The 20,241-nt window shown below is 37.8% G+C and overlaps 1 protein-coding gene across 1 annotated transcript; it reads right to left on the reverse strand.

Moving 5' to 3' along the window:
- Positions 1-1,134: 1,134 nt before the first annotated feature.
- tnk1 (tyrosine kinase, non-receptor, 1) lies at positions 1,135-20,016 on the reverse strand. The gene is made up of 14 exons (XM_067442953.1): positions 19,752-20,016; positions 16,078-16,260; positions 14,886-14,956; positions 14,611-14,799; positions 13,548-13,700; positions 12,823-13,100; positions 12,611-12,737; positions 12,347-12,493; positions 10,993-11,087; positions 10,187-10,333; positions 10,012-10,076; positions 8,498-8,982; positions 1,968-2,063; positions 1,135-1,859 (listed from the first exon to the last, which is right to left on the reverse strand). The coding sequence occupies exons 2-14, from the start codon at positions 16,235-16,237 to the stop codon at positions 1,701-1,703; spliced, it is 2,172 nt and encodes a 723-aa protein (XP_067299054.1). The 5' UTR covers positions 16,238-16,260; positions 19,752-20,016; the 3' UTR covers positions 1,135-1,700.
- Between the last annotated feature and the right edge of the window lie 225 nt (positions 20,017-20,241).

Raw genomic sequence — 20,241 nt, forward strand, 5'->3', positions numbered from 1 at the left:
TCTGAAAGTGCAAACCGATTGAGCACAGTATACAATCAAACTTAAACAGCCCACTTTACCTGATGGCCCATTTAGCTTAATTTACCCTATATGCAATGACCTGATATTATATTAAAAAGGTTTCCCATGCATCATCTTGCTTGGAGCGACAGTAATGCAAGTAATTAAAGCTTGGTGTCTTTAAATGCATATGCTGTCAGTGTTATTTCTCTAAATGAGTTGTGAAGCTTGTATATTATTTCCTGTTATCTTTTTGTTGACAACATTTTATTTGAATATATTTTTTATCTTAATAATTTGACCAAAGTTTAGTCGTTTCTTTACTGTTTTGAAATACATGATATTAACGGGGGGAAAAATTGAATCCTTTACAGTCACTGTACTTCAACACCATACTGTTTCTCTTGATTATTAATTTTCTATAGCAATGAAAATAAACTGGCTGACTGTTGGTACTAATCTTTTATATATATATATATATATATATATATATATATATATATATATATATATATAATTTATATTATATATTTTTATTATGCTGCGCTTTTGAACTTTCAGTTCATTTTTTTTTTAAAGAATAAAGGAATGTACTAAATTCCTAATGTCACGTGAATAAATTACTTTTTAGAATATAATGGAATTGGAAATAGTTATTTTAAATTTTTATATTTCACAATAGTATACTGTTTTACTGTATTTTTACTAAACAAAATTTTACCAACTAAACTTATAAATGTTAATATAAATTAAATAAAATGTAAATCAAGCCACTGGAATTTTGCCATTTTGGTACATGTAACAGGAAAGTGAATGGATGGAAATTAAAATATAACTGCATTTTTAAGGGTAAGGTTATAGACAGGTGTGGTGGTATGGATTTAAGGGTCAACAGTGTAATTATAAATGTAATTACATAAATTAATTACAGATTATTGTTGATAATTATTATATTTTGTATTATTTATTTTATTTAAAACTCTTTTGAAAGACTATTCTCTCAAACATTTGTGTTACTATGACACATTGTGGTTGTTCTGGGTACAGCAACTCTTCAGTTCTCTTCAGCGCATATATTACACTTGCCATTAAAAGTGCTTATGTAAATTAATAGGACATTTATTTGTTATTGAATATTCTTGTACCCTTTGAGGTCTTGTTTTAATGTCACAATATGTTACAAGCACAGGCTTAACATGCTTTACAATTGCAGAAACAATTTTTGTTCAAACAATTTGTAAAACAATGCATGTTTTAATTTCTAATAATTGTATGAACATCAGAAAATAAAGAAATGCAATTTCTTAAACAGATAAAAATATTTCTAACATTCCATATATCATCATATACATTTACACAGTTTCACTGAATTTTTACACATTTAAAATTTAACAAAACTATTTGAATACAAACAATTGTAAATTAACAATAAGCAGTCACAATGGCAACTGTAATGGCATCTGTTAAAAACATTCTGCATTTAATACCAACAATTATGCTGTCTTTCCAAACAGATGTAAAATAACAACTGACATCACCAATTTATCAATCAAAAATAATACAGTCACTAAATGTTTCACAATGGAAGTGAATGGAAACGCATTCAGGGTAGGAAAACAGGGTTTTTGTATGACCTCTTGGCAATTCAGTGATATCACAAAAAAAGTATGAACAATCTTAACTGTTAATATTGTCTTGCGTTAAGCTCTGTCTCCTCGTCTATCCGGTGCAGTTCTTTCTCTGTCTTTAATCTGTCGGAAGATGTAACGGCTTGCCACGTGCAGGTCCCAGTTGTAGCGGGCAAGGATTTTTTGACATTCCTCACGAGAGCACTGATTCATATGATACAGCTGGTCTGTCTGATGATGGAAAACCCAAAAGAATGACAGTGAATGACACTGAATATCAAAGTAATGTATTCAATGTTTAAAATGATTTACTATGAACAAGAGTTCATTCTCCATTACCTTAAGCTGCTGTTCCGCCCGCACAGGATTCCAGTCATTGCGATGCAGAGCTCTCTGAACCTCCTCAATAGTCACTCCATGTACTGCCTCCTGAACCTGATGATAAAAGAGAATGGCGTTATACAACAAAATAATAATAATAATTAAACAAAAAAGTAAACCCATTTTAATTTATTTAAAATATAATTTATTCCTGTGATGGCAAAGCTGAATTTTCAGCATCATGCACTTCAGTCATCAGTGTCACATGATCCTTCACAAACCATTTTAATATGATGATTTGGTGCTTCAAGGACTTTACCACTGGCAAAATGGGTTTTCAATAAAACTTTTATTTTTTAGCAGAATTTTATTTTTATTTTATTTATTTTTTAAATCACTGCTACCTGGCTAGAGAAAACAGGAAAAGGCTGTTATGGAAAACCCAAAATGCACTGGGCATTAGTGTTGGAGTAACGCAAGTTTAATTCATCAAATTACTTTTTCCAGTAACTAGTAAATCTAGTAACACATTATACATTTACAAAATATGATTTTTTTCATGAAAGCAACCCAAATTACTTTGTTTTGACTGACTGACACCACTCCCGTCCCCATGCCGACAGAAATCAGAAGTGCAGAGGCGTTGTGTGCGCTGTGTAAAAATGATGATTATTGTAGTTCTAGACTAAATGTGAGTATGCATTTACTCATCTCACTTGCACAATAACAGATTGAGTGTTTCTCAAAATGAATAAAAACAGTGAAATTAATATTATGCAAACCTGCAGTAATTAAATAGTTAAATAACAAATATATTATTGCTGAAAAGTGTTGAATTTTCTCCTGCATCCTCTTCTTCTAGAATTGAAACTGGCAGCACCCTCTACTGTACAGGTGAGAATTAGCATTTTTTTCAGCCTTAGGTTTTGCTGTGAAAAGGTAGGGACACACCAAACCGACACCAATGAACTAGCGCAGGTGAAAGTCGGCACCTGAAAACACCAAAAGGACTACAGGCGACAGTCAACTAGCACGCACGTTGTGTGCCTGCGTGTAAAGAAGATAACTGTCTATTTAAGCAGATATATTTGTTGTACAAAAAGGAAAAGCAAAATCAAAAGATTGTGGGTATACAAACCATAAACAATCCAGCACTTGCTTAACGCATTGGTGGCCCAACATCGATTCTACATGTTGGATTGGCCAAAAAATAAAAAACGGCAACACTTAAAAACTGCCTGATCGTTGGGCTTGATGTATCCCTGGCTTAAGGGCCTTTACTTTACCAAAGATATAACTTTTTTTAAATAAAAAATAAAAAACAAATAAGCAAGCCCAGCCCAGGGGTGAAAAAGTATAGCAACAGTAATGTAATGAATTACTTCCCATAAAAAGTAACTTAGTAATGGGATTGCTTACTTTTTAGGGAGTAATGCAATATTGTAATACATTACTTTTAAAAGCTTTCCCAACACTGTTAGGCAATAGGCATGTTGCCATCCAAGGCCTCTTCCCACCAGTCTACTATAGATAAACTTACCAAAGTCAAAAACCATCTTGCTTTAGTAGGAAATACCACTTGGCAAACTTTTAGTCATAATGGTATCAACTTGTATAGTTTCAGGGTGCAAGAATTTAAATGGTAAATGATTACATTCGGGAAGACCCAAGCAATGCATTCTGAGTCTGCAGATGTGAGAAGAAATGAAAAAAGATGTCTGAAGACACTCCAGTCAAAGACGAAGTGCTCATAAATCTACCATTAGTGTGCAATGCTCGGGGCAATGTGGATAGAGGCAGGAGTCTAGGGCAGGAGACAAAACCACAGTCCCCAGAATCTCTAGGCATGTGATGATGTGGGTGGCAGAAACGGCATCGTCGAAATATCTGCGGGGATAAGACACCAGAGGGAGAGTGAAGACACTCAGGACGCACAAGCATTGCAGAACACTAGTGTAGGAGATGCCTGGAAAGAGCCAGTGAACTGACCCACCTCAGCAGCAAAGGACTGGGATATGTTTGATTACGATTGATTATGACCAGGTGCTAGAAGCATTGATTGCAGGAGATGTGGGTGGGGGGACCTTAGTGCTATTTAGGGTGCATTCACACCTGCCTCATTTAGTTTGGTTGAATCGTACTAGAGTTCGTTTCCCTCTTTAGTGCGGTTCGTTTGGTCAGGTGTGAAAGCAGCAAATTGCACTCGGGTGCGCACCAAAAGCAGACCAAACAAGCGTGCCGAGACCTCCTTGAAGAGGTGGTCTCAGTACACTTTCAAACAAACTCTGGAACAGGTTTGTTTGTGGTGAGAACGTGATCTGACCTCGAACAGAACCAAATGCAAAAGTACTAATCATTTTTGGACTAAACCAGCTGCCGTAGTTAGCTGTACTGACATTGTGTGCATGCCATTATTACCTGATAGATCGTTGGCAATATTTTCGGAAGATGAGCATGTCAGAGTTAAGAATAATTACACAACACTTGAAGTGACGAGCGATGCATGCTCACCGTTTGCAGTGCATTTGAATGTTGTTTTCAATTCACATCTGCGCTTCATTATAGAAATGTATTGTTTGCATACTGTGGTAAATACACACAATGTAGTAAATTAGTGTGAAAAGAGCAGTGACCCGACAAGTTTGAAAATCATGCAGTCTGAACTAGGCTTTAGAGACAGGAGGCAACAGATGAAGGAAAGGAAGATTTTTATTAGAGATCCATTCAAGTATCTGTCAAAACTTCTGGGTGGCAAAAGATCAGGAGATTTGGAAGCACAAAGGAAAAGGTGGAGTAACATTTTAGTCAAGTTTATAGTGACAGCTTGGAGAGCTTGGAGGAGATGAAGAAGCGCATCAAACCAGTGGAACCAGTTGTTTCTTTTGGACTTAAGGAACCAACTTGGCAGGAAATAAACAACTTCCTTAAGAAAGCCAGATGAAGATCAGCCCCAGGACCAAACGGTATACCGATGTGAAAGGTGCAGGTAGCCCTCTGGAGGTTACTGAAAGTGGTGGAAGATCTTCCTTGCTGCCAATTACATTGTTGCTAATTGATGTTTTATCTCTAAGGATGAAAATTCCACTGATATCACCACTCAATGGGGAGGGCAAGATCTTTTTGTGGATTTTTATTTGTTGGATACTGAGTATTTGGAAACATTAGTTCAAAAAGGGGGGTTCCTGGTTATCTTGAGCAAACCTAGCCTAGAAATCTAGACGCACCCTAGCGGCAGCAAATTTAATCTGCCCGCAAGTGTCGTCTAGGAACTCTCAATACCCTTCTGAGCTGTATTCCTCACAATCTGGACGGGCCAATCACGTCGTGTATAGAGTCGGCGGGCGGGGCCATAATGACGACGGCCGAGTTGCGTTTGCTGCTTCTAGTAAACACAAAAACTGGTGAACGGCGGTCTTTTGAATCAGCTTTGACCGCGACTCTGGAAGACTTGGAGTTAAGCTTTTCTCTGAGAAAAGAACAAAGAACGGCACTGAAGTCATTCTTAAAAAGGGAAGATGTGTTCGGAGTTTAGCCGACCGGATATGGCGAATGTTTAATCTGTCAGCGAGCTCTGCTTCACCTTCGTTGCTCTGGTTGGTGTAGCGCTATCCTATCGCGTGCAGAGAGAGTGGGAAAGACAACCGCTTATCCCGCCCCTCGGATTGAGCCCTGTCTATGGTGAGTTTCCAGACCAAACATCTTGATGTGGGTCTGGCTTGTCAGGCTAGAGCACACCAGCATAATCTCTAAAATCATTTAAGATGCAAATAGAAACCATGGTATCTTGACAGTTCTGTGGCTTGACCTACATATGAAACAATACCCCAAATATAACACTGAAGTCCAACCATGTCCCAGTCCACTTCCAGAAGCTCCTGCAGCGCTTTTCACCAGTGGGAAATTTACCACTGACTGGCAGAGGCTAGAGGTGGGTATTGTCATAAGGTGTACAATCTCAGCCATTTTGTTCTCAGCAGCAAGGAAACTCCTTGGAAAGTTAGCCGATTACTAACATCAGGATGTAGGACTGGTAAATAGCACCCAACAGGTGCCCATCAGAGCATTCATGGATGACTTGACTATTACGGAAAGATCTGTACCTGAAGCTAGATGGATGCTTGGTTGAGCTTGCCAATTTGGCAAGTACTGAATTTAAACCTGCAAATTCAAGAAGTTTGGTGTTGAGGAGGAGTCATGTCCAGGACATTTTTAGCTTTAAGATCAAACAGGACACCATTCAAACAGTTCAAGAAAAAACAGTGAAGAGCTTGGAGAAGTGGTACAGGCAGACCTCCATTTTAAAAAAAAAAAGCAGAATGTGATGGAAATGTTTAAGGAAGTTGAAACTTGGAAGACAACCCTGGAAAAGAGTGGCTTACCCGAGGATACCAGCATGGAGTACTAGTGCTCTGGCCACTGCTTATTTATGAAATACCGGTCTCTACTATGGAGAGGTTAGATAGAAAGATGAACAACTATTTGAGGAGATGGTTGGGTGTTCCAAAAAGCTTCCATAGACCTGTATAGTACAGGCAGGAAGCTGCAGCTGCCAGTAACATCAGTGGTAGAAGAGTATAAGGTAACAAAAACATGGCAGGCAATGGTGCTGCAAGACAGTAAAAACACAAAAGTCAGGCAGACATTGATGTCAGAACGGGTCACAACTGCACACTATAAATTGAGCAAGTCCTCTCCTCGTGCAGGTCAAGTTTGATGCATGGGAAATGTTGTTGCCGACATGACAAAATTTTAACTCAGTGGGCTGCTGGGATGGACCAGGGAAGGAGAAAGCCAAAACAACTTCTTATGGGGCCTTATTTCATTCAGCTGGGGAGAGAGCAACAACAGAGATGAGGATTAAGGAGTCCTGGCCACGGCAAACAACTGGGAGATGCGGGCAGACCTTAAAGGGTCATGAAACCCCCCTGCTGCAGCGGTGTTTTTTCACACCTTCAATTTGAAAAAGCTTCTTAAAAGGGGAGTGGTCGACTGTGAAAAGGTGGGATGGTATTGTGTGGAAAGAGGGAATGGTTTGCATAAATAGGGGAGTGTCAGTAGGTGCATTAAGATTAGCGATACCAACAGCAGCAGTGAGATTAAATGAGGGATGAGTACAGCGAATGAGAGAGCTATGAGTGGCGTGCAGCAGAGATCGCAAATCATTCAGCTTTTCAAACCAGCATAATTCAGTGAGAAATGAAAATAAATGTTATGCATGACGAAATATTTTGCAAACGTGATAAAACTGTATTTGTCCAAATATGCACGCTGTTTGGCAAGATGAACAACGCGCCGACGTGATAAGAGAACGTGAACCACCCAACATGCGATGTGATAGAGATGTGTAATTCTAGATCGGGGTAAAAGCGAAGGGGTTTGAGGCTAGTCTCGACCGCGCATCTGAAGCACAGAGCGACGCGCGCTGGGTTGCCGTGACGATCCGCGCGGTCACTCGGCAGCTAAATCTATATTTGTCCAAATATGCACACTGTTTCACTAAGAGCCCGAACACATGCGGTTTAGTGCATGGCTGTGACCACAAATAAAACGGAGAGGACGTGGCATATCTCAACAATAATGATGGCATACGAGTGACAGATGGCATACGAGTGGCACCTGACAGAAGTGACTGTCTCATGCATATTAACTAAATTATCTTGTACGCATACTACAGTGCAGGGATTGGACTGAATGAGCTTCATGTCATGAATATATATCGGGAATTGCTCAGAGCGGTCAACGTCAGCATGTGCCCAGCAGCCCATACTGGGGCCGAAAAGGCCGCGCCGACGTCAGCATTTGTGACGTTGCTCCGACTAAACTTTTCAAACCGGAAGACAGAAATCGCTCTGAAAAATGCAAAAATAACTTTTTTCACATATGAATACCATTAATGAGTACCCTTAGTGTTTTCAATGATGTGCAGCCTATTCATATCTGTTTACATCTCAAAAAAAGTGTTTTAGGGTTTCATGACCCTTTAAGAAGCAGCTCAAATTTCCAGAAGAAGCAGGTATTTCTTATTTGAGCTGACAATACCCTGAGAAGAAAGGATGGAATAACCGCATGAGTGTAATCTTAAAAAAGATGAGGCATCAATTCTCGAGTTCCAACAGAAAGGTTAGGGGGCTAGGAAACTGTTGGTGGAGGTTGGCTGCAGGGGTTTTTCAAAGGGTCGGTGCTGTGGAGGACCCTTGTACTGCTTGTGATTGGCGCCTGGTAGAACATTTTGAACAGTTAAAGCTAGCATCGTGGTGGATATGGATAAAACTAAATGAGTGGTGGCAGAACCAATATGGTGAAGGGCAAAGAACACCTTGAGTTTGGAGGTAGAGAACGGGGGTGGAATAGTATGCTGGTTCTACTGTCGAGATAACGGGATTAAATCTACAAAACAACGAGTGGGGGAGTTGTTTAAACCTTACTGACCACAAACTGGTTATATATAAAAAATATATTTGTCAGTTCTTTATTTAAAAATTATATTAGTACTGAAATCACATTTATAAAACAAAGCAAAATTGTTGAACATGAAGAAATAGGCATACTTGCGCTATGACTGCTTCCTTGTCAACTTGCGGTGGATACCTCTCCCTTCCCTTCTCCCGCTCTCTTTCTTTCTCTTGCTCCTTTTCTCTCTCCTTCACTTTCTCAAGGCCATCATCTAACTGAGGGCTTGACTTGGCCAGATGTGCCATCCTGACAAGGTTGTTAGTTCCAAAACACTGCTGCTGTGGATGGAATTGGAACTGTGTCTGTAGCTGTGGATGAGTTTGAGCTGAGTTTACTATTCTCCGATCATGGATCATCATCTGGGTTTTAAAGCTGGTGGTAGGTGGGCTGATGCATTTGATGTTGGGGGGTGGTGGGCGTGGAGGTGGGATGACAACAGCATCACTAAACCTGCGGGGGTCTTTCATCAAATTACTCTGCATGAGTCTGCGTGGATCGGGTCTTAGAGCTGTATTCCCACCAGCACCATGAACTTTGTCCTGTGAAACACCAAGGATGGACTCCAGGCTTATCGATAGGCCTGAGGATTGAGAGTAAGACACAGAATGGGATTAGATACACTATCATTCAAAATTTGAGGGTTGGTAAAACATTTTTTAATGATTTTGTCTCTTAGGCTCAGCACAGCTGAATTTATTTGGCAAAGCTACATTTTTAGTTTTTTTTTTTAAATATTGCATAATATTTTGGTTGAAATGTTTTGCAGAATTATTTTACAAATAGAAAGTTCAAATAACAGCATTTATTTGTAACAATGTAACAGTCTTTATTGGCACTTTTTGATCAAATAAATTAATCCTTTAAGAATACAGGAATTAATTTTTTTCCAAAAAATATCTTGCCGACCGATACCTTTTCAATGCTAGTGTATGTGTACAAGACAATAATCTCTTTTGTAGTAAGTTCAGGCCTTAAACAATAGTCAAATGTTAATATGGCCCCATTTACACTGCATAGTTCATGGTTCACCGCATGTGGCACAGTTTGGATATGACATGTGAACGTGTTTGCAGGAAAAAAACGCATGGATTCCGATATCCTGAGATCAGATCCAGACCACACTTAAATGTGGTAATAAATCTGAATCTGATACGTGCATTTGCATCTGCCATGTAAGCAGTCAAAACGGATATTCCCCAGTAAATGCAAGTCGTATGTCATTGAAAAAGGGACAGAGGCGAATGACGTCAACTGAGGTGAACACGAACTGCGAGATTAAGGGCTCTCCTCTTTTTCTCCGCCTTACGAGAGAAATGCTTTGATGACATTTAGAGATGTGTGGAAAGCAAAACATTGAATAATAATCATTTTGTCTGTGTCCATTGCATTATCGCGCCGTTTTACTTTCTTTTCCGAGTCAGAACATCTTGGGCTGTTTCACCAGTGTAGAGTGTAAATGCAAATATTGGATATGGGTCACTTTTAAAAGATGATGTAAGCGGGTCGACCAAAAAATCGGATATAGTCACCAAATCGGAATTATGCATCAAGACCTGCAGTGTAAATGTGGCCTGTGTGACATTTGTTATAGTATATTTTAAGTTCTAACCTGACATTTTCTTCAGGTTTGAGCTTGGCTTCTCTCTTGCTATTGGAATCCTCCAACGTCTGGTGCTGAAAAGTTCACATAGAATGGCAAAAGTCACATAAACAGTCTCATTAGAGTGACATTCAGCTGTTTTGTGAATTCAACACTTTGCAATATCATTTAAAATGTCACTCACTCATCTGTTCGTTCTGGGGTGCCCCAGCTGCGTGGCAGATCAGGCACAGGAGAAGCTGCTGTGAGAGCAGGGGCAGCTAACATAGGGGGGAACAAGCCGACACTTAGAGTTCTCTGGTTTTGCCCCTTCCACTCAGACATTTCCAGCCTATGACGAAACAGAAGATCACAGAAAATACACAATTCAAAGTGCAGTCAGTCAGTTTTATAGCATCTAAGACTACTTTTACAAATGCATTTAGATGAATAATCCACAGCACCTTTCCTTGAAACTGACAAGTCTTTGCCTGCTTTAACATCTGTGTTCTTAATTTGCAGATATCTCAATTTATTGTAAAATCTATCTGTTAGTGCATATTGCACATGCTAATTAATAGTATGAAATTACACATATGTAAACTGTATAAAGGTGTAATTATAAAGTTATAATGATTCATTTGTTGTCACCCCATTGAATTTTTTATACTGTCCATTTGTGGTTTGCATGACAGTCTGTCTCATGTTGATTGAAATTAGGGGTTCAACTATGAATGGAATGCTTCAAAGTCAAAGGGAGGGGTGAAGGGTTAATAATTACTCACAACCTTCATCCGTCAACTATAAGATTTATTGGCATTACTGTTCACAATACTGTCAAAGAGCATAAGGTAAAGGAAATAGATAATATAGAAAATTAATAGGTTTTTTTTAAATAAACAAAAAGAAAAGGGTAAATAAAAGAAAGAAAAAATAAATTTAAATTAAAATAAAAATAAAAATCAAGCAAAAGAGAAAAAAAATGATTTAAAATTATACCCATGCTCTTACCCATGGTCTATTACAGTCACTACATCATTAGCTTGTAGACAGAGTTTTCTGGGATCTATGAGATCCTTCACTGCACAAATCTCCATTGGCTGTGCCTGTAAATACATTAAAAAGATAAATTAGAGAAAATACATTTTGTGTGTACCATTTATTATTTATAGTACACATTTAACACAGTGCCAAAACCAGGAGAAAACAGTGCTACTGAGGAGCCTGAATTTAAATACATCTTTTGTAATATCAATAGCACAAGCGGTACTGTTCAAAATATTGGAGTTGGTAAGATTAAATATAAGATGAAAACATACACGCTTACTGACCCCAAACTTTTTAACAGTAGTGTATATAAAGGGTGCAGTATGTACGCATGGTAGCTAGTGGTTGAAATGGGTACTGCAGTCCAAATTCAAAATAATATTTGCCCCGTCTGCCCCGCCCCACCCTCCTCTCCTCCTCAGACTAAATGCTCGCGCAAGTTGCCAATTTGAAGACACGGGCGCAATTCACCCTTCACAGACAGTTTGATTGACCAATCACAATCCACCATCCGCAGAGATGATTGGTTCACAAAACAGCTACAACGCTACAGAGATCTGTCTCCACATGTTAAAGAGCCACAAAACGGTATTTATGGTTTACATTTCTTGAAAAAAAAAAAATTAGGGTTGAGACATCGTTTCATATTAAAAGTAGAGACCCACTTTATATTAGATGGCCTTAACTACTATGTACTAACATTTTAATTAATCATTTGCTACAATGCACTTATTGTGTACTTACATTGTACTTACATTTTTATAAATGCCTGCATGTAATTACGTCTGTAATTAATTTCTGTAGTTACATTTGTAATTGCACAGTTGGCACTTCCCTTACACCTAACCCTACCCTTAAACTGACCCACACCACCACACCTGGCCCTAACTCTACCCCTTTCCCACCTCAATATCAGCAAAAGTGCTTTGCAGTACAATTTGAACACAGTAAGTACATTGTACTTATTTTTGATGTCACCTTTTTATTTAGGCCACCTAATATAAAGTGGGGCCAAAGGGGGCCTCCTCGGTCCTGCCTGTCATTCCAATGTCAGTATCCTCTTTACGCCGTAATGTGTTGTTCATTGTGTGAGTGTGTGTGGTGTGAGAGTGCAGCTTGTCGGACATAGCAACAGTAACTAAAGGGGGAAGGTCTTTGCAAACAGTCAATTGACAAAGGAGGGTCGAGGAGACTCAAACACTGTAAGTTGATGAGTTGATTTATCTGCATTTCTGCCTTAGTGCAGTCAAAAACATACATACAGCACCTTTAATGAATTTTTCATAAGTTTTATGAGAGGCAGAGTTTTAACACCTACATCTGCTACCATTGTGGTGAGCTGTGAGAAGGTTGGTCGGTCAGCAGGACTGCAGGCCCAACATTTACGCATTACATAGTACAACTCCTGTGGACAGTCTGTAGGTCTCTCCAACCGTTCACCTTCCCGCTCTACACGATACAAAATCTATAACACAACACACATCAATTAGTCATCAATGTAAATAGTGGTATTTACAGCTGCACTTCGTAAACAGAACACAATATTTTTTTACATTTTAACTGCATCAAACCAACTATATACCTGTCTGCCAGACAGTCCCAACCAGGGCTCCTCACAGTAAGTGAACATTTCCCACAATGTGACACCAAACATCCAGACATCCGAAGCATGAGAGAAAGAACCCACACGCAAACTCTCAGGAGCACACCTACAGAAAGGAGTCTGGAATTACTATCCTTGACCTAACTGGGTAATAGTGGAACTTTTTTTGGTGCCTAAATTCAGCTTCTCACCATGCGAAGGGGATGCGTCTGTGTGCCGCCATGATATAATGGTCTTTGTTCTGATCCAAGCCTCTCATTAGTCCAAAGTCTCCGATCTTCACTTGCTCTCTAGCAGCCAAGAACACATTTCGGGCAGCAAGGTCTCTGTGGATGAAGCGTCTGGACTCTAGGTACTCCATACCTGCAGCAATTTGTGTGCTGAAGAGCCATAGCCGTAAAAGAGGATATTCTCCCTGTCGTAGACGCAGAGTGTCGTATAAAGAACCGAGAGGAGCCAGCTCTGTTACCTGATACAAAATAAAAGGTATATATATAATCACCCTTCTTAGCATCACCAGCATTATGATTATCAATGCTTAACATTTTTCCAGTTTCTTTGATGAATATAAATTTCAAAAGAACTGCATTTATTTGAAATAGATATCAAATTGTGTATCACTCAAAATACACGGATTCATTGAGGAATGAATCTTTAATTTAAAAGTAGTAATAAATGGCAATATTGTATCTAAACTGTAAATTACTCAATATAAAATGTAATATTAAAATTATATAAAACCCAATATTACACTCACAATCGCGTTTTACTACGAATATCAGCAGGACTGATATATATCTTAAATTACAATAAAACAAATATGAAACGGGAATAAGTAATGTATAGGATATGTATATGGATTCAAGCAATCAAATATTAGTAAAGATTATGATTTTAGACAAAAAGTTATGTTTACCATTTTAAGAGGACGAGTAAGGACAACACCATAGAGGTGTACAATGTTGGGGTGGTCAAGAGACTGCATGACCGTAACTTCCTGGAGGAAATCAGTCACCATGTCATCCTGTCTGGATGATCCACTCCTCAAGGTTTTCACTGCTACAGGCAACTTAAAAAAGGGAAAGCAAGACAGTTAGGGTGACATTTAGTCCTATGGTTTTTTTTAAAAGTTTACTTAAAAATTAAAATTAGCCCATGATTTACTCACCTTCAAGTCATCCTAGGTGTATATTACATTCTTCTTTCAGACTAAAAAACTGAGATATATATAAAAAAGTTTTATAATGGCAGTGCAATGGCTTTATAATTACATAAAATTGCATCTATCATCATATAACTGCTCCACACGGCTCCGGGTGGTTAATACATCCTTCTGAAGTAAAGTGGCACGTTTGTGTAAGAAAAATATCCATATTTAAAACTTTATAGACTAAAATAACTAATTTCCAGGAGTCATCAAGTCAACTTATGGTGAAAGAGCAACCCTTGACACATGAGTAAGGACGAAAAGAGAGCCGCAGAGGATAGAGCACAACAAAACACCAGTCATGAATTAGAAGTCTTGAGTGTGTTGCCCGGCCCTATCCAGAAGAGGTGTCAAAGCTTGCAATGCTCCTATGCATCACTTCAGGGGTTACTCTTTCTCCGTAAGTCGACTTATGTACTGCTGATCGCCAGAAGCTAGTAATTTCAGTCTATAAAGTTTTAAATATGGATATTTCTCTTACACAAACGCACTTCACTTTAGAAGGCCTTTATTAACCCCCTGGAGCCGTGTGGAGCAGTTATATGATGGATAGATGCACTTTTATGGACTTCGAAAATGTCCACTGTCATTATAAAGCTCGGAAGAGCCATGGCTTTTTTAATATAACTCTGAATGTCATATACACATAGGATGACTTGGGGGTGAGTAAATTATAGGCTTTTTTTTTCCCATTTTTTGGTGAACTATCCCTTTTAGCTTCTTGATAGAAAAAAACAGTACATAGAACTCATATTTGGTATAGCGTACTCACCACTCTTCCAGTTGGTGTATGCCATTCTGCTTTCCTAACTACCCCAAATGAACCTGACCCCAGCCTGTCGCCAAAGACCAGTTCACTGTCCTGGATAAGAGAGCTAAGTACACGGCCTGTGTCTGGCCCCTGGGCTGACCCAACACCATTATACTGCTCATTTCCCTCAGGGATGCGACCATTGAAGGGCTAGCAGAAAACAGACAGTGGTGATCACAGGAAGGCTAAATAAATTAATAAACAGAGAGGGTATGCAAAGATGCGAAATACTATACCTTCATCATCCATGACCTTGGTCGAATGTTGGTTTTGAAACGTTTGACGGCTTCCCATAATCGTCGCTGTCCTTTTGACAAAAGAAAAAAAATACAAAACTGCAATAAATACAAAACTAACTTTGCCAAAACACTAAAGCCAACCAAATTATCATTGGCCTACATATATTTTCCAAATATTTTATTTATTTGGCAAAACCTTAAATATGTCCATGTAGTTAGACACCATGTAATTCCCATGTACTCTTTCTGCAGAACTCTAAACACATTCTCACAGATTAAAACACATTAAAACACATTTTACACTGTAATGCACGTTTTGGAAAACAGTAAACACAAATGGCAAAAGCTAAACACCACTACAACACAGTTGTCAACGTTAACACGCAATGGCTGAACATTTTAATACAATTGTTATTATTAAAATGGAAGAAAAAACATTTCTGTAACTACATGTTCTGAATGCTGTGTTGTCCATTTTTGATGTAGTGTTTAATGAATGATCTGTAGTGTTTATATGTTGATTTATGTGTGTATGATCTAAAAGCTTTGTTTGATTTTGAGTGCAGGTTAAATGGTATAGCCGATTTTGTGATTTTGCCAAGAAGAATTAGGTGTTTTGTGATTGTAGTTTTGTATTTAATATTGTGAAAAAATAGTGAAGGTTTTAAGAAATGTATCTTAGCAATTTTGACAAGTATCTTAGCAAACTGTAAAGGTACTAATCAGAAATACACACATACATGCACGCATGCATGCTCGAACACACAAACACACGTGTGTAGATGTATATGTATACAGTACACATACACGCATATACATGCATACATGCATACACACATACATACATACATATATTTGGCATACATTTAGAACTGAAATCCAATCTCTTAAACTCAGGTGATTACTTATATTATTTAAATTTATTCTTTCCACCCAAATACTGTAAATGCTCATAATCTATGTACTTCTGACTAAACGTGACCTTATACTGTTTATATTTTTCTTCATATTTTTCTTCTTAGATTTTTTTTTTACTGTGTTGTATTTGTATTGTTTATTTGCACTGAAAGCTCAGCAACTAAAACAAATCCTTGTGTGTGAAAGCACACTTGGCAATAAAGCTCTTTCAGATTCTGATTCTGATAACATGATTCTTCAAATAAATAAAAAACTGCTTGACAAGACAAACCTGGTTTACTAATTCCAATCTGTTCAAGATCTGCTTCTTTAACGTAGTTCAGGTGTTCAAGTCGTGTTATATTGAGTCCATCTCGCATCCTTAGGTAGAATCTCTCTAGCTGCACGTCAGCGAGAAGGTGGTACAGCCACTGAGTGTCATGATCCATCATTATTAGACTGTCCCACAGCAACTCTGAGAGACAAACAGAGCAATGAGATCAAAAAAAAGGAAGTACAACAAACCTAAAAAATTGGAGAGGATGAATCGATTGAAAGACATACTTTATTTATATCTTTAATTTTTTTTTCTGGCTGGAACTTTCCAGTTTTGTATTTATTTTCATAAAAACTAGCTCTATACACCTGTTCTATATTCAAATATCTTGCTATGGATGCCAGTTGGGTTTTTCGAGCGAGCCAAAAAAACAAGAGAAAGCTTTGTTGAGAAAGTCTTAAAGTGCACAGTGCTCTAATCCTTTTTTACTTTATTCAGGTTTATTTACAGGGATGGAGCGCATAAATAATATCTGAAAAATTGCCAGTTTAGCTGCTGGAGGTCATTTTCAACTGTAATTCAGCTGTATGGATTACCAGCTAAATAAACTAGATAAATAAATACATTTAAAAATATTTTTGTTAACACTTTACAATAATGTCCTGGTCATAACATAAGTTAATGCATTATCTAACTTTAATAATCAATCAGCAATGCATTTGTTACAATATTTATAAATCTTTGTTAACAATATTTAATAAAAATATAACTGCTAGTTAGTTCATGTTAGCTCAGCCTCAGGTAAATTAAGTAATATTAACCGATACAACTATTGATTTGAATAATCTATTAGTAAATGTTGACATTAAGATGTCAAGAAACTAAAAGAAACTTTTTTGCATATGCATAGATTTTTTAAAACAGTTTTTCATATTGCTTTAGACCGCTCTCATGTGTATCTGTTTAAGTGTTCTGTGTAGCAAATATTCCGTGTTTTTGAAGTCTTGATCATTGTAGCCAAGACATATATCTATTGAGCATGTGAATGCAATGGCCAGTCAGAGGTGTTTAAGTTAGGAAGAATCCGCTCAACACAGCATAAAAAACAAAGCTTTTGCTCGCTTTCTGTTTATAACCCATTTACAATTTGAATAAAAGTTTTGTTTTTCATGCTGCAAAGTATCTGGATTTGCAACTTTATCTGAAACTGCAATGTATGACAGTGATACAACCATAGCAACAGGCGGGACAAAACAATCTGATCAAGGAAGCAGAGAAGATACCAAACAAAAAAACCAAACAAACCACTTTTTTTCAGCAGACGCCAATGTGGAGAAAGGCATGTGGCCAACCACTTCAGGCATGTGTGCATAAAAGAGAATCATTTACCTGTTCAAAACAATTAAACTCATAAAGCAATTATGCTATGAATTGCCACTGGATACCTCACTAAAGTATTCTAACTAGTTTGTATTGGCAAGGAAATCCCCTCTAACACTTTCATACTGTATTCACAAGAAACACAAAGCATTGTTTTAAAGTTATGTGCAGATTCTGTAGAATAGAATGAAACCTCCAAAATATTTTGGCCTGCCAAGCACTGTCGTTGCCTTCACATGTATGCGAACCTCCGACTCTTATCATCATGCATACAAAGAGACAACTAGAAACTCTCTGCACTCTTTTTTGCACTCATGTTTACAGAACTATGACAACATAGACTAACTCAGACAGACACATGACCTTTAGTGAATAATCAGCCAGTATGATTGAAGAGACTGCTCTAAAACTATGGGGGCTTGTCTGAGCAGGTAACCTGAGTGTGTCAAAATAAGATTTGAAAACTACACCCAAAATCCACACCCCGAATAACAAGAGAAAAATGATCTTCAGATGACAGTAAGAGATCATCACGCAACTCATTATCATTTAAAGGTGAAGTGTGTAAATTTTAGCGGCATCTAGCAGTGAGGTTGTGAATTGCAATAACCCACCACTCACCCCTAGAGAAGCTACGGGGGCTGACATAGGACAAACATTTTGTCGTCTGAGAGAGCAGGGAGTGACTAGCGCTCTGTAAAGTTTGTCCGTTTAGGGATACTGTAGAAACATAATGACGCAAAATGACGATTTCACTGTAAGGGGACGCGCGGTGTATGGAGATAGAAATGGGTCATTCTAATGGAATAAAACATTATGTGTGGTACATTATGTAAGATCTTTAAAGGCTATACCACTGAAAACATAGTTATTTATATTATATTGCATTTCTATCAACATATCATCATAAATACTACACACACTGCACCTTTATCAAGTTGCAACTTTAAAGGGTTAGTTCCCCCCAAAATTAAATTTATGTATTTAATGACTCACCCTAATGTCGTTCCACACCCATAAGACCTCCGTTCATCTTTAGAACACAGTTTAAGATATTTTATATTCAGCGGATCCGACTCGCCAATGTCACGTGATTTCTGCAGTTTGACACACGATCCAAATCATGAATCAATGAGCTGATTCATGACCGTTTTAATCTTTATTTGAGGTTTGAAAACAAACACGGAAGAGAAGACAATGCTGAATAAAGTCGTAGTTTTTGTTATTTTTGGACCAAAATGTATTTTTGATGCTTCAAGAGACTCTAATTAACTAACTGATGTCACATATGGACTACTTGATGATGCTTTTATTCCCTTTCTGGACATGAACAGTATAGTGTGCCTACACTTAGATACGCCCTCGGACTAAATATAAAATATTAGCCATTAATGACAATTGTTTGATAAAGCCATGCTTGGTTGTTTCAGCTCACATTTCATACAGTCTCATCTGAAACTGGGTGTGAACTGATATATCAGACAGATTCTACAGCATTATTGTAATCAAATACGTTTCAAACCTTGAAAGTCTTAAAAGCAGATAGAGAGTGGTCATTTGCAAAGAGTTATGAAGGAGTGCACACCCAGTGCATTGAAACAAATGACAGCTTCTGTTTGTTTGGCATGTTTTGTCAAAAGGTGTAACTTCACAAAAGATACAAAGTCTCAAATATATGCAGGTGACTGACAGAGTTAGTCACAAATAAATTATATGGGTCATTACACACAACACATTACTAATTTCCCAATTAAAAGAGTAGTAGTACGGACTATTATAACACAGTTATTTGAGATTTGTTGTAGAGTTTAAGGTTGCCTGGCCACTCAATATTCAGAATGAGTTGAGAATTTTTGTTTTGTTTTTACGCAAACACAAATTTGCAAAAGATGATACAGATGACAGCAGTAGCCTAATAAACACTAAATTTCATCTACAGTCTATATATACTGAGAGAGAGAGAGAGAGAGAGAGAGAGAGAGAGAGAGAGAGAGAGAGAGAGAGAGAGAGAGAGAGAGAGAGAGAGAGAGATTGTTATACGCCGATACAAAGGAAAGCCTTTAATGTAACTTTAGAACGCAAAGGTGCAAATAATGATACTAAAAGTTTCACTTTGTACCAAAAAAAACCCAGCAATGACAGCAGATAATGACGACTTAGATACCTGTGCCCAGGTTAGTGTTTTAAGCATAACACCAAAGCGGAAATGACGCTCTTTAAAAAAAATATTCCATTGTAAATCTTTAGTTTTGACCAACCAGCCCTTGCAGAATAAAAATGCTACTTAGCAAACAAAAGCATATACTTACAAAGAAACTATCAACGTTTTTGTCCACAATCGAATCACTTCTTCTTCAGCTCGTGTTAAATGAACTCCAGGTAGACGTCCATTATAAGTCGTTCATTTTCACAGAGTTTCACGTATGTTAATAGTGCTATAATCCGCCGTAGCCTATACAAATAAGTTTAATTAATCTGACTAGCATTTATAAGAGTCATTTTAAAATAAGGACAGGTGTTTTGTAGACTTCGTCAGACGGCTGAGCGATTTCAAAGCCTACGGTCTGAGTTTTCCTTCACTCCGCCCTTGATTAATACCTCCCCTTCATTACCTGCTGGATTTATGCCCTCTGTCTGTTACGTCACACTAAAGGTGACTGTTGTGTTTCTCCCCAAATTTGACAATCGTGTAGATTTTGATATTTAACCCTACACTGTCAGAAAAAAGTACATTGCTGTCAAAACCAAAAAGGTACTAATATGTACCTTTAAGGTACTAATATGCACTGTAAAAGTAGG

Source organism: Pseudorasbora parva, chromosome 1 (genome assembly GCF_024679245.1).
Source record: "Pseudorasbora parva isolate DD20220531a chromosome 1, ASM2467924v1, whole genome shotgun sequence".
Lineage (NCBI taxonomy): Eukaryota > Metazoa > Chordata > Actinopteri > Cypriniformes > Gobionidae > Pseudorasbora > Pseudorasbora parva.